General features: G+C 40.5%; 1 protein-coding gene across 2 annotated transcripts; it reads left to right on the top strand.

Annotated features, from left to right (window-relative positions):
- The first annotated feature begins 561 nt into the window (after positions 1-561).
- Positions 562-13,587, top strand: Cabp5 (calcium binding protein 5). Of its 2 annotated transcripts, none has more exons than NM_001108907.1 (6): positions 562-811; positions 5,181-5,211; positions 5,708-5,851; positions 8,560-8,669; positions 10,246-10,393; positions 12,641-13,587. In NM_001108907.1, the coding sequence occupies exons 1-6, from the start codon at positions 749-751 to the stop codon at positions 12,664-12,666; spliced, it is 522 nt and encodes a 173-aa protein (NP_001102377.1). In that variant the 5' UTR covers positions 562-748; the 3' UTR covers positions 12,667-13,587. The 2 variants fall into 2 exon arrangements, with proteins under 2 accessions (NP_001102377.1, XP_063125102.1); XM_063269032.1 differs by having other exon boundaries at positions 749-811; positions 5,184-5,211; positions 12,641-12,913.
- Positions 13,588-14,611: the final 1,024 nt, after the last annotated feature.

Consider the following 14,611-nt stretch of genomic DNA (forward strand, 5'->3'; position numbering starts at 1 on the left):
TTTCACGCCCCACTCCTTAATGTTTCCTGAGTCTTGAGGAAGGGCTTGATTGCAATGTCCTAGTTAGGACTGGGCACTCAATAGACACTTATACTTAACACTTTGACTGATTATTGTCTCTGCATTGACAGCTGCCTATCATAGAGAGGCTTTTCTAGTCAATGTCAAAAGCCACACTAAATTGTAGGTATAAACATAAATATTTAGAAAACAGTTTGGCAACATACATATTTAGCAAAACAACAGTGTGTAAATTCCTCCAAGTGCCCATGATCTTCTGGTTTCAAGGGTTTTTGCATCCTGCTTCTTTGGGCACATGACTGATGACTACATTCATCCTTTTCATCTTTCACTCACTAATGGTCAGGCTTAGATGAGTGTTCAAAATGATTGTTGGAACAGCAAATGATTGGTGGCTTTACCTTAATCCCTATTTCAAAATGTACTATCTAATTCCATCCTGGGGATTAAAGAGTTTCAGAGGCCCACACTGGCTCCCCCTCCCATCTCACTCCAGCCATAAGTGGGAGGTAGGAAGTGCTCTGATCCCTCCACTGTCTAAGTAGAGATTTCCCATGAGCTGTCACAGATCTGTCACAGGGACTGAGGGACTGAGGGACTGAGGCCAAGAGAGCCATAAAGAGTTTGCAAAGGATTTAGACTATCGAGAAGCTGAGTTGCCTGCTGCAAGGGAGCAGGAAGGAAGGGCCATCTTGACATCAGAGCTTGGTGAACTTTACCTGCCCCAATGCAGTTTCCCATGGGCCCTGCTTGCATCTTCCTGAGAAAAGGCATTGCTGAGAAGCAGCGGGTGAGGTGGGGGTGGCGCAGAGGATCTAGGAAGAATAAGGAGAGCTGGGGCATTGGAAAGGAAGGGGTATGCAAATGCTGAGCAACAAGGGGATCAGGTGGAGAAAGCATGGATTGAAGCTCAGGTAGCACTGTGTGGGGGATAGGGATCAAAGATCAGAAGCAGAGGGATATAGTGGAGTGAGACAAATATAAAAGGGAGATGGTATGGAGCCATTGTTGATAGCATCATTGTTTCACATGGAAATCATGCACTGATGATGGTGATGATAGTAATGGTGATGCTGCTTCTGCTGGTGGTAATGACAGTGCTGCTGCTGATAGTGGTGATGGGGTTAATGATGACAATAATGATAGTGATCTCAGATAGTTGTGGTGGTGCTGCTGCTTCTGCTTCTGGTGATGGTGATGATGGTGATGATGATGATAGTGGTGGTGGTGGTGGTGGTGATTATGGTGATGGTGGTCATGATGCTGATGATAGTATTAACAATAGCTACTACTTCTTAAGTATTTCTGTGTGTCCAGTCCTGTGCTAAAAGGTTTGCTTGCTTGATGGCATTCAGTCCTCAGAACAACATATGAGGTAGGATATAATTTCATTCCTATTTACAAGGGAGTAAAATTGTAAACTGAGGCCATTAAGTGATGAAGTATTTTGTTTTAAACCTGTACAGTTAATGAGTGGCTCGCTCGCTCTATCTATCTATCTATCTATCTATCTATCTATCTATCTATCTATCTATCTATCAATCATTTATCTATCCTATCTATCTGTTCATTTATTCATTTATTTACTTATCCAGTCATGTTTGATTCTCAGTATCATGTTTTTCTTTAAAATGACCGGAGAGGGTAAGAAATGAAAAGAGAGGTAAGAGGAGTAAGGGAAGGAGATAGAGGAAAGAAGAGGAAGGGACATAGGTCAGGGTAAGGGAAGGCAGGGAAGGGAAGACAAAAGAGGAAGCAAAAATAGTGGATGGAGGGAGGGGGAATAGCGATGAGGGGAGCTAAGTGACTGCATCGGAAGGAAAGAAGAAAGAATGTCCAAAGTGAGGTCTCCAAGAATAAGGTTGGTAAGAAATAAAATCACTAGTATCTAGACCCGCTAATCAAGCTTGGGTATACCCATGATTAGGGAACAATGACCAGAAGTTTCCAGATGTAAGGATGACACTGAATATTCTAAAAAAACCCCTCTGAGTACTGGTTTCACACAAGGGGAAGCTCACCCCAGGTATGAGGATGGAGATACTGGAGTCAGTGGGATGTAGCAGAAAAAAATTGGGCATAGGAGTTAGGAGTCCTACATCCTAGTCTTAGTCTTGTGTCTGAACCTTTGAGTGACTTCAAAAGAGTATGCATGTCATAAAAGCAGAAGAGGGTATTATTTTGGGGAATAAATTGGACTGGGGAACATGGAACATGTGCTAGATGTGGTGGTGCTGAAATCAGCAAAGAAAAATGATATAGGTGTGTGGCAACATCATGATGTAAAACTGTTTTTTGATGATAACATGTCAGGAGCCATAACAGGACAAACTAATAACTAGCAGATGATCATCCTGAGATGACCAGCCTCGGATTATTATATAATCTGTGACTGGTTCACCCTTATTAAACAAGGCTATAAGGGATTCATTTTGGGAAAGATTCCTGCTATTAAAATGCTTTTCCTGTTATTATTAAGCACACAGAACAATCATTAAGTAACAGCACATCCCCTTTGGAGCAGATCTCTGCAGATCTACAAAGATGTACTGTCTCGTAGTGATGCTATATAGACAAATAGATGACTTTTTTAGTCTTAATGATGATCCTATAAGAATTCCTAAAATTATATCAATGATTATTAAATTCTTTTATAGTGGGACTGCTATTAAGTCTCTTTCTGATAGTTAAAACTGCAGTGAGAACTCTGCCAGTCTCCCAGATGTCACCAATTAATTGCTCTTAGAGAGTAACCAGAATTTCCCCTACTCAGAACACATTCCAAGAAGTTGTAAAACAATTATCAAGAGCCATAAATAGAGAACAAATGATTTATTACAGTTTCAAGGACAGAGGATAAGATATTGACCGGATTTATCTATACATAACTTCACTAACAACTATGGTTTTTGACCTTCAATGAACCTGTAGAGTTGACACTGGTGATGAATGTTTAGTCAGATAATTCCTCCTGATGGATATTCATGTAAACATGATCAGTTGTAAACTTCTATTTCCATTTATGCTTTGATCTTTCATATGAACTTGTGATGAACTTTATAACATGTGATTATGTATTCTGAAAGATGTTTAAGTGCAGAGGACAAAGAGAAGAGATATAGAAGGACTGACACAGAAGGACTGCGAGAGAAGGACTGAACTGGAAGGACAGAGCTGGAGAGGGACTGAGCTGAAAAGTCAGGTTTGAGCTAAGTAGAACTGAGCTAAGTAGAACTGAGCTAAAAAGATCTGGGCTGAGAAGAAATATAGAAAGGAATAACCTAGAGACTATAGGTAACATTAAAGAGTAATGTGCAGAATGCAAAGGAAAAGAGGAAAAAGAAGAAACTGGAGAGAACAGAAGGCACAGGCAGGTTTCTTCTTACCATGGGACAGAACAGGTCATTTTTAATAGCAACACAGGCTTAGTCTTATTAAAAGGAACAAGCCTTTTCTCTTACAAACTTGGGTTTAATTCACTTAGCATTAAAAGGGTAGAAGTGATTTATTTCTCTATGTAATAAAGATTGGAGCTCATCTTTCATCCAGAATGAATGAGTTCTTTCTGCACCAATGTTTGGTCTTTTGCTGCATATGCATATGTAAATATGGATGTCTGTGTAAGTATGTAATTGTGAGAATGTATGCATATGTGTGTGTGTGTAAGAATGTAATTGTGAGAATGCATGTAAGCTGGGCCCAGCTGAATTTGAGTGGAAATGTATCAATGCACACTTATTGAATCCGTGTGTGTAATTATATATGTTTATGCATATTTGTCTATGTACAAGTTTTTCCTTCTGCAAGCGCTATTCACTTCTCTTGGTTCAATAGAAGTTTTATTGCTCCAAACTTCCCCCTAGCCTGACAAGGAAGAAGCATAGGGACAAAAGGGAAAAGGCTCCAGCAATTAATCCTCTACTTGATGTCCAACTGTTTTAGAACGAGGTGCTAAATGCCAGAGACTGCAGTTTCTGGCTTCAGAGGAACACAGAAGGCAGGTCAGTTACAGTAGCAGAAGATAGTGACTTAGACATAGATAAGTAAATCAGCTACAGTAACATAGTAACTTAGACATAGATAAGTACACTTATTATTGTATAGCAACCCTAAGTATCTTGTAAGACAAAGTCTTACCCCCATATCTCATAAGACAAAGTCTTACCCTCCGCTTACGTTCTTCCCCCTCCACTGCCTCAAGAAGAACCAATAGGGGAAAGAAGACCAATGTCAGGGCTGGCCCCCGGCAATAACACAAATTAATTTTTAAAAGGATGAAGTTTCTGAGCATGTACCTTAGCTGGTAGAGTTTATTTAGCACATATGAGACCCTAGATTCAACCCCCAGTACCATACTAAGTGGGTGTCTCTATAATTCTAGTGACTGGCAGGTGGAGGCAGGAGGATAGAAGTCCTTTTTAGCTATTAGCCTGGCTACATGAGACTGTCAATAAATAAATAAATTAATTAATAAATAAGGGACAATGAATCGATCAGCAGGTAAAGTGACCTGTTGCTAAGTCTGATGACCTGAGTTCTATCTCCAAGATTGTGGAAGGAGAGAACCAACTACCTCAAATTGTCCACTGATCTCTCACAAGTACTTGGCAAGTGCTTGCATTTCAAAACAAACAAACAAACAAACAAACAAACAAACAAATAAAAGAACAATAGAAGTAATTGAGTTATCTCTCCCTTGGAAGGGGATATTCTATTTATGAGCCCTGTAACCTTTGGTAGTCTTATTAAATCTTTCTGTTCTTTAGCTTCTCATGCATAAGGTAAGAATATTTGAATCTACCTCAGTGACGTGATTCTGAGGAGAAAGTATAATGAAAGGACTCACACAGACATCCCTATGTACACAGTATTTGAGACATATTGTACTTTCTTTATCTGGGGAAGAAGTTTTGATCCCAGGATATTTAGGACAGAAAGTTGAGATTAAGATGCAAGGATGGGAGACAAGAAATGAGAGGGGATGAAAGAAAAGGTTCATTAAAGAAGAGCTGGGGATGACAGTTTTATTGGAGGGAGGAAGATGCAAGTTAGAGGAAGACAATGAAGGACCAGAAAGCTTGATGGAACAAGGGGCTTGTTTGGGGAGGTGGGGATTGGATGCCTGACTCTTTCAATCTCTTCTCCTATATTCTTTTCAGGAGAGACCACTGGGACAGGATGAGATTGATGGTAATTCCTTACTCAGATGCCCTTCCATGTAGCCACTCATTACTGCCCTCCCCTCTTGCATTTCAGTGTAAATTACCCCATGTGAAAATTCCTTTTCTCCTGTGTCCCTGATGAAATATAATCTGCACAGCTCATTCTGAGTCATTTTAGGTTCTGCTTCTTGAGTGTTGACAGGTGTCTGTCTCATTTGCATAAGTCAGAGACTCAGAAATGATGCAAGGTTTAGAATGATTTAAAAAGTTGCCTGTTTTTGGTTGTTTTTGAGATCCCTTGCAAATTCACTGAAGAGTCTGAGGACTTCAGTGCTCTTAAGGTCATTTTCTTACTAGGACATTTTTTTATATTCCTGCTTTTTAAATAAATGAACTATTTACTTCATTAAATGTATTCTTTGTAGAATCTCTAGCTATGTGTCTCATTGATAGTTTCAAAAGATACCAGTTTTCCCCAATGACTATTTCTGGTTGTTCTAACTCTCTTCTCTCTTAACTTTTAGAGCTCCGGGAAGCATTTCTTGAATTTGACAAGGACCGAGATGGGTTCATTTCTTACAAGGATTTGGGCAATCTCATGAGAACAATGGGTTACATGCCTACAGAGATGGAGTTGACTGAGTTGGGCCAGCAAATCCGAATGAACCGTGAGAACAAGGGGCAGGAGGCATGCCTGGAGTCAGGGGCAGGGCAGAAAGATATTTAGCACATTAAATAAGAAGATGGTTAAGGGGAAGAGCCACCTGCTAGAAAGTAGCTCAGACTGTGCTTAGAAAGGCTGCATTTGAAGTTAGAAAAAAATGGCTCTAGATACTAATTGCATCTTTTATTATTAAAAATGTTAAAGATTAAAAAAATCATGTGTATGAATGTTTTTCCCGCATGTATGTCTGTGTACCAAGTATGTGCCTGGCACATTGCAGAAGCCAGAAGAGAGTGTCAGATCCTCTGGAATTGGGGTTATACATACTCTTGAGCTGCCACATGAGTTCTGAGAACTAAACCCAGGTCTTCTGCAGGAATAGGCAGCGATATTAAAAGTGGAGCTCTCCAACTTTCCACTTTAACATTTTTTCTTTTTCTTTTTCTTTTTTTATTAACTTGAGTATTTCTTATTTACATTTCGAATGTTACTCCCTTTCCCGGTTTCTGGGCCAACATCCCCCTAACCCCTCCCACTCCCCTTCTTTATGGGTGTTCCCCTCCCCATCCTCCCCCCATTACGGCCCTCCCCCAAAAATCCCATTCACTGGGGGTTCAGTCTAGCAGAACCAAGGGCTTCCCCTTCCACTGGTGATCTTACTAGGCTATTCATTGCTACCTATGAGGTTAGAGTCCAGGGTCCAGAGTCCATGTATAGTCTTTGGGTAGTGGCTTAGTCCCTGGAAGCTCTGGTTGCTTGGCATTGTTGTTCATATGGGGTCTCCAGCCCCTTCAAGCTCTTCCAGTCCTTTCTCTGATTCCTTCAGCGGGGGTCCCATTTTCAGTTCAGTGGTTTAATGATGGTATTTGCCTTTGTATTTGCTGTATTCTGGCAGTGTCTCTCAGGATAGATCTACATCCGGTTCTTGTTGGCCTGCTCTTCTTTGCTTCATCCATCTTATCTAATTGGGTGGCTGTATAAGTATGGGCCACATGTGGGGAAGGCTCTGAATGGGTGTTCCTTCTGTGTCTGTTTTAATCTTTGCCTCTCTATTCCCTGCCAAGGGTATTCTTGTTCCCCTTTTAAAGAAGGAGTGAAGCATTCACATTTTGATCATCCATCTTGAGTTTCATGTGTTCTGTGCATCTAGGGTAATTCACCACTTTAACATTTTAAATTGCATTAATTTTGTGTGTTGAGGGAGGATGGGGGTACATGTGAATGTCACAGTATTTGTGTGCTGATCAGAGAACAGTTTGAAGGAGTTGGTTTTTTCATTTCGCCATGTGGGACCTGGGGCTTCAACTCAATGCCATGAAGTTGGGCAGCAAGTCCTTTTTACTTGCTAAGTCATTTACCTGGCCTATGAGTCCCATTTTCATCATTTCTTCTTTGTGATCATTTTCAACAGTGGAATACTTCTGAAATATTTCTAGTTTTCAGTTTTCCCATCTAACAAGTAAAGATATGGTTGTGGCTTACTTATTCATGTTGTACAAAGGAGGGGTGCCACTGTGGGAAAGGTTACATCCTCCATGAGTCCTTACTGACTGTAAGTTCTTATCAGTAGAGTTTTCTGTAATGGGCCTTGATGGATGTTGAACATGAACGTGGACTTGGATCCAGTGTCACTCAGTAGCATTGCTCAGGGATGCGTCATTAAATGGAAATCAGCATCAATTCTGTGATTGAAGCCAGAATTAGGTTGGCTCCTGAACATGGATCTAAGTTAACAAGAATTAATTTTATGTCATAGTAGAAGTTAGGTCTCTGTCTGCTGGTTCCATTCATTATCTGTAGGTTTAAGCAAGTGCAACAGAAAATATTAAGAAAAGGAATTGTATCTACATTAAACACATAAGGACTTTATACCTCTGCTTCTTAAATAATACAGCACAGCTATTATTCACAGAGCATCTCAGTGTAATAGAGAGTGGATAATATAGAGGTGACTAGGACATATGGGAGACTGCAAGTGCAAGATACACACATTATGCCACTTATGATAGGGACTTGAACATTGACTTGCTTTGATGTGCCATGTATGTCCTGGCACAGGTCTTTGATGGATGCAAAGGGATGACTATCATCATAACTGAAAGAGACTGGTCCACAATTAAATCTGTATTTCTTCTACTGGTCTATAGATGGGGTATGCAAAAGCTTTAAACCAAGAAAATATTTTATGAGTATGGTTGGACAGATGATTCAGTGGTTAAGAGTGTCTACTGCTTTTGCAAAGTACCTGAGTTTGGATCCCAGCATTCATGTTGGGCAGCTTAGCAATCCACAACTCCAACTCCAGGAGAATCCGATGCCATTCTCTGGCCTCTGAGGTAACTGCAATTATGTACACATACACACACACACACACACACAGAGAGAGAGAGAGAGAGAGAGAGAGAGAGAGAGAGAGAGAGAGAGAGAGAGAGAGAGGAGAGAGAGAGGAGAGAGAGAGGAGAGAGAGATATTAAAATGAATAAAAATTAAAGAGATTTTATGAAAGTACCTAGTTTTATGTATATCCCTTGTCTATTAAGTTCATATTAGAGGAACCTGAGAACTTCACTTGGCTGGGTAGAGGTAGAAACTCAAAGGAAATTCTTAGCATGCAGGAGGATGGGAGCTGACCTATTTATGGCTTGAATGGGAAAGTGGAGGGATGGAAACTCAGAGACTGTGGAATTCTTTCTAACCATGCTCCTTTGTCAGTTGGTGGCCGTGTAGATTTTGAAGACTTTGTGGAACTGATGACCCCCAAATTGCTTGCAGAAACAGCAGGGATGATCGGTGTCCAGGAGATGCGAGATGCCTTCAAGGAGGTGAGTTAATAAATCCATAATACCAAGAGTTGGGCAAGGATCTAGTTTTATTAGTCTACAGTATAGACAGTGTCCAACAAAATCAACTAGTTGTGATTAGGTACAAGGAAGGAGAATAACATATTCCAAACATTTAGCAATATATATTTATCTGATTTGACTCTCACATACAATATTAGGAGTAAACACAATTCCTATCATACATATGAAGAAATTGAGGCTCAAAGATTACAGATAATATTCAATACCCTATGTTTCCCCAGGTTGGGGCCTCTTTTTTTTGTCATAGGAAGGAAGAATGTGAGAGTTTGATAGTTTTAGATGGGCAGAGCTGCTCTATGGGAGCACAGTCTAGGACAAGAAGCACATTCTAGAGAAGAGGCTATGTGATAGGAAGATGTTTGTGGAAGGAAATCAAGGCCAAGATGTGGACATAACAAGAAAAAGACAAGGTCTCCAGGAACCGTGGGCATGGCTCAGTTGTAGAATCTCTGCCTAGAATCTCCCAGTGAAGGGCTGGGGGTGTGGCTCGGTGGTAGAGGCTCTTCCTAGAATTCTCCAGAGAGAGAGGTTGGGGGTGTGGTTTAGTGGCAGAGCCCCTGCCTAGAATCCTCTAATGAGGGGCTGGGGGTGTGGCTCAATGTCAGAGCATCTGCCTTGAATCTTCCAGCAAGGGTCTAGGGTTGTGGTTTGGCACTAGGACATTGCTTTAGTGTGTGCGAGGCCTTGGTCCCTCTTTACCTTTCATTTTATAAGTATTCTGTTACCCTCCTTTCCCTCTTTCCTCCTCCTTTAAAATATCTTCTTCCCTTCTTATTGTCTACTTTCTAGTTTCATTTTCTATGTATGCATACATATCTATACACAAATTTAAATTTAGATGCCATATATGAGAGAATATCTGGGTTTTGTCTTTCTGAATCTGTATCCTCTATCTTCTTACAAATGTCACGATTAAATTTTCCTTTATGGCTGAATAAAATCAGAAAGAAATTAAATATTTATGATAATATAATACTCATACTCACATTGGAGATTATTAAAAGGCTGATGACCCAAGTTAAGTCCTTAGGACTCACATAGTGGGTCCTGCAAGTAGCTATCTGTCCTTCACTGTGTATCATGGAATGTATGTGTTCATATGTGTACACACACATAAACAAACCAATAAATGTAGTAATTTGTTTAAGGCCATAGAAAGCAAACAAAAGCTCCTGGCCATAACAGATCTGTCACACTAGTTGTGATAATGATTCCTTGAGTCTGTGCACACATCCAAATTCATCTAGTTGTATGATGATGATTCCTTGAATCTCTGTGTATATCCAAATTCATCTAGTTGTATGTATTATAAATATATATAGCTCTTTGTATATAAATGATATCCCAATAAATATATTAAAAATAATGTGGGTGCAAATTTAAAAGAATAATATTGGTGAGCCAACATTTTAGTAGGTGATATGTCTTAAGTGCTTAGCTTAGTTCTTGGCCTTCAGTGAGTGACTAGAACCTTGACTTTCTTCAAGGCCATCCTCGACAGTGAAGCTGACCTAGCCTCATTGTTTTTGTTTAGTTTGATGCCAATGGAGATGGGGAGATCACACTGGCAGAGCTGCAGCAGGCCATGCAGAGGCTGCTGGGGGAGAAGCTCACACCCCGGGAGATTGCTGAGGTAGTACAGGAGGCTGATATCAATGGAGATGGCACTGTTGATTTTGAAGGTAATACTTTGGGCAGAAATCTAGGATTTTACACCTCTCGCTTCTCCATGTGGTTCTTCAAGTCAACCACTCTTCACTATTTTCCAAGTTTTCATTTGAAGGTGTGTTCAAATTTCATGTATGTTGCTTTGTTAAAACAGCTCATAGCTCATTCACTGGCCTTTGCTCAGCTAGCTTTCTCATGTGGCTCAGAACCATTTATCCAGGGAATGGTGTTGCCTACATTAGACTGGGGCCTCCTATACCAATTAGTAATCAAACAATGCTCCACAGATGTGCCCACAGGCCAATTTGATTCTGACAGTTCTTCAACTGAGGTTTATTCTTTCCAGACAAATCCAGGTTGTGTCAAGTTGATAATAGCTATAGACTTGTACTATGTGGGATCATATCTGAGGGAGACATATATTGGCTATATCAAGTTTAAATTGTGATATTCTCTGATTTAAAGTGCTCAGCACCTAGCTATTGCCTTCAAGCAGTGTCACAATCTGTAGTCTGTTTTTCAAGTGCATGCCTCTTTAGCCTACCCAGTCTTATCTTTGGCAACCATGATGTGAATTGGTATGCTGTGGGAGGCATGTTTCCTATTCTCCATTCTATTCCTTTGTAACTTATGTCCTGCCCACTTGATGTACCTATAAGATTTACACATCCTTCAAGGACACAAGAATTCTTTTGTCAAGAATCTCCCTCTTCCTTGCATGAATGTATTAAGCCTGACTGTGAGCTCTCCAGGAACATATCTTGTGTTTGTTTCCAGGCTGCAGGACAGCTGAGGATCTCTCTCACATCCCTCCCTTTCTCTGGTGTCTGTGTATGAGGTCAATGTGTGTGTGTGTGTGTGTGTGTGTGAGAGAGAGAGAGAGAGAGAGAGAGAGAGAGAGAGAGAGCAACTCACAGAATTCAGAAGAGAGTGTATTGGGTATCTTGATCAATCACTTTCCACTTTATTCCACTAAGACAGAAGCTGCTCTCTGAACCTGAAGCCGGGCTGGTAATTTGCAAGCCACTGCAACTGTCTTCTTTCCACTGCCTACAGCACTATAGTTACAGGTTCACAATGGGATTTTTATGTCAGTACCGGGGTGCAAAGTGAGCTCCTCCTGCTTTTGCAGCAAGCAATGATACAGACCCTTAGTCATTTTGAGGAGGGTTTTGGAAACCATATCTGCTCTATAGATCTACAAAAGGAAATTCAGTAAATATGTTAGGTACATGCTAAATCTTATCAGTCTCAGATGTACCATATGCATCAATGAATGTGGGAAAAACATAGAGATCTTAAGGCCAAACTCTAAACAAGGAAAGGATAAAATGACCTCAAGACATAGTGGGGCCAACATGTTCATTTGGAATTAAGTCTAAACAAAGTGATGGGCAATTTGTTCCTTCAGGATTTTTCTATTTACTGTTCACTTGATCTCAAACAGGCCAGTTTCCATTACTAGGCTCTTTGTTTTGTAGAATGGCACTCTTCCAGGAACACTGAAAGATAGAACAAAGACTATAAAAAGAGCTCTGTAGGTAAGAGCATTTGCTGACCAAGTATGACGACCTGAGTTTGGATGCCTAGTACCCAGGGCCCCTGTGCCTGTAACTGGTGGTAGATAGGGCTATAGAGCAGTGGTTCACTGCAGTTCCCTGGCCACAAGCCTATCAAAATTTATGAGAGGGTTCTGGAGAGAGGGTTTAGTAGTTCAGAGTGTTGGCTGCTCTTCTAGAGGTGCCATCACCCACAGAGGTTCACAACTCCAATTCCAGGAGATCCAAGATCCTCTTTTGTTCTCACTGGGCACTGCATACATATGGTGCATAGGCATACATGCAGGCAAAATACAAATACACATTAAAACGATGTCATCATCATCATCATCATCAACAACAACAACAACAACAAAACAACAACAACAAAACAACAACAATGAAGCCCCAGTTTCCATGAGAGACACAGACACTGGGTATCCTCCTCTGTCCTCCACCTGTGTATGCACAGGTGCACATGCATCTGTATATACATTCATATAAAACACACACACACAGGCACACACACACAATGAAATAAAGTACTTATAATTTCTGTTTATAAGATCTTTGTACGTTTTATTAACACTGTGTTATAAAGAGTTCAAAATATTTCTTAAAGAGTAATGTATGTCATTGCCTGCAACACAGGAGAAGCTCTTCTAAGTAATTCCAGTTGCCTCACAGAGGAGCCCCAGAGGAGTTTTTTCATTCTTTCTTCAGAGTTTGTGAAGATGATGTCTCGTTGAAGAGGTAATGGAAGCTCCAGACACCTGCTGGCTTGTCAACATGGGCTGAACACTTGTAAAGCACTGGATGTCCAGAATATCTTAAAGGATGGAGGGTAGGAGTGAGCTTGCCACTGTATGGACTGGTTTGCAACTACAAACAGTTGTTTTGCTTTTTGGGATCAGAGGCATACATAGAAGCAAATTTAGAAGGAAGGCTCTGTATATAAATCTAAATTATATTAGGATCCAGTGCCACTCAAATATTCCAGAGGACATGGCATCATTTCATAATCTGTTTCCACTAGATTCTCCTTCCATGACTCCCTTGGTTAAAAGATGTTGTGGGAACTTTTTCACAGTCTTGAAGGAAGAAAAGAAAGCCTTCAAAAAGTTATACACATAGCTTACCTTTCCCCTGGCTACTCTGACAACAACCCAGTTTTCTTCTCTTGATAAGAGAGTGTCTCACTAGTCACAGGGTTATAATGGGCATCCTGATAAGTCTCAGGAAGAGGCATTTAAGGTTGTATTTTTCCAATTTCCCCAAAACAGTCTGTCATCTCCTGCTACCTCCCCACCCTCCATGTAAATACCCATGTCCCTGCCCTAGTGTGAGATACTCAGGGGAACTGAGCTAAACCACAAATCTGGATTATCAAGGTTTAGGGAAAGCTGATCCCTCTGAGTATTTAATCCCCTGCAAAATGAGAGAGAGAAGTGGGGGAGGATTCCCCAAATCCTTAGCCCAACCAAGTGACTGTAACTCATTCCTGGAAGGCCTCTGCCCCTATGTTGATCTACTCCAAGCTTTTCCAGGCCTGTCTCTACCATAGGTAGTTCATGAACTTCATCCTTCATGTACCATCATGAATCTGAATCCTTCAGTTACTTTATCACTCAGGATAAAAAATTCATGTCATATCTTTCTTCAAGCATTTTTAACTGGATATTTTTTTATTTACATTTCAAATGTTATCCCCTTTCTGGGTTTCCCATTCATAGACCTCTAACCCATTCCCCTTCCCCTTCTTCTATGAGGGTGTTCCCCTACCCATCCACCCACCCCTTCCTGTCTCCCTGCACTGACATTCCCCTATACTGGATGTGGGGTCTAGCCTTGGAAAAACCAAGGGCTTCTCCTATTGGTGCCCAACAAGGCTATCCTCTGTTACATATGCAGCTGGAGCCATGGATCTGTCTATCTGTACTCTTTGGATGGTGGTTTAGTCCCTGGGAGCTTTGATTCTTCAAATTTTTCTTGCTTTGATGTCCAGTATGTAGGAATATAGAATATATCTTCTGTTCCCTGATCTAAAAACCAAAATTTAAACTGAAATAAAGTAAAAAGAGAAGTAGAATATATTTCCCATTCCCTTGTCTGTGGTTTATCTGTTTCTGTTGTGTCACTATCCAGGGACCACTTGATTTTCTTTTAGTTTTTTCTTTTAGTATTTATGTAGTAATTTTCTCAGAATTGAAATATTTCAACCCAGAGGATAGCTTGATAAGTCTCAGGAAATCCTATAGGTGGCTCTTTAAGACTCAGGTAGTATTCTAACTCCCCCTTCTCAGAGGTGAAGAGGAGAAGTGGTGGTGAGAGGGACTGTGTGAGTGGGGGTAATGTTAGGAGAGAGGAGGGCTGTAATCTGGATGTAAAATGAATAAATAAATTAATTAATGGAAAAAACAAGATGCAGAAAGTATTGGTCTGGAAAGATGCTTCTGCTGCTCTTCTAGAGGACTGGAGCTTGATTCTCAGAACCAATATGTTGGCTTATAATCATCTCTAACTTCTAGTTCCCTTTTCGGCTTCTGTGGGAACTACATGCATGTAGTTCACATATATATGTGCACACAAAACATCCATTAACATTAAGAAAAGAAGATTGAGTATATGGTCTTAGATTTCTTGGGAATAACAATCTGGAGGAAGGTAAAATGAGAGACTGGTGTGTTTATCTAC

The sequence above is a fragment of the Rattus norvegicus genome, chromosome 1, assembly GCF_036323735.1.
Source record: "Rattus norvegicus strain BN/NHsdMcwi chromosome 1, GRCr8, whole genome shotgun sequence".
NCBI lineage: Eukaryota > Metazoa > Chordata > Mammalia > Rodentia > Muridae > Rattus > Rattus norvegicus.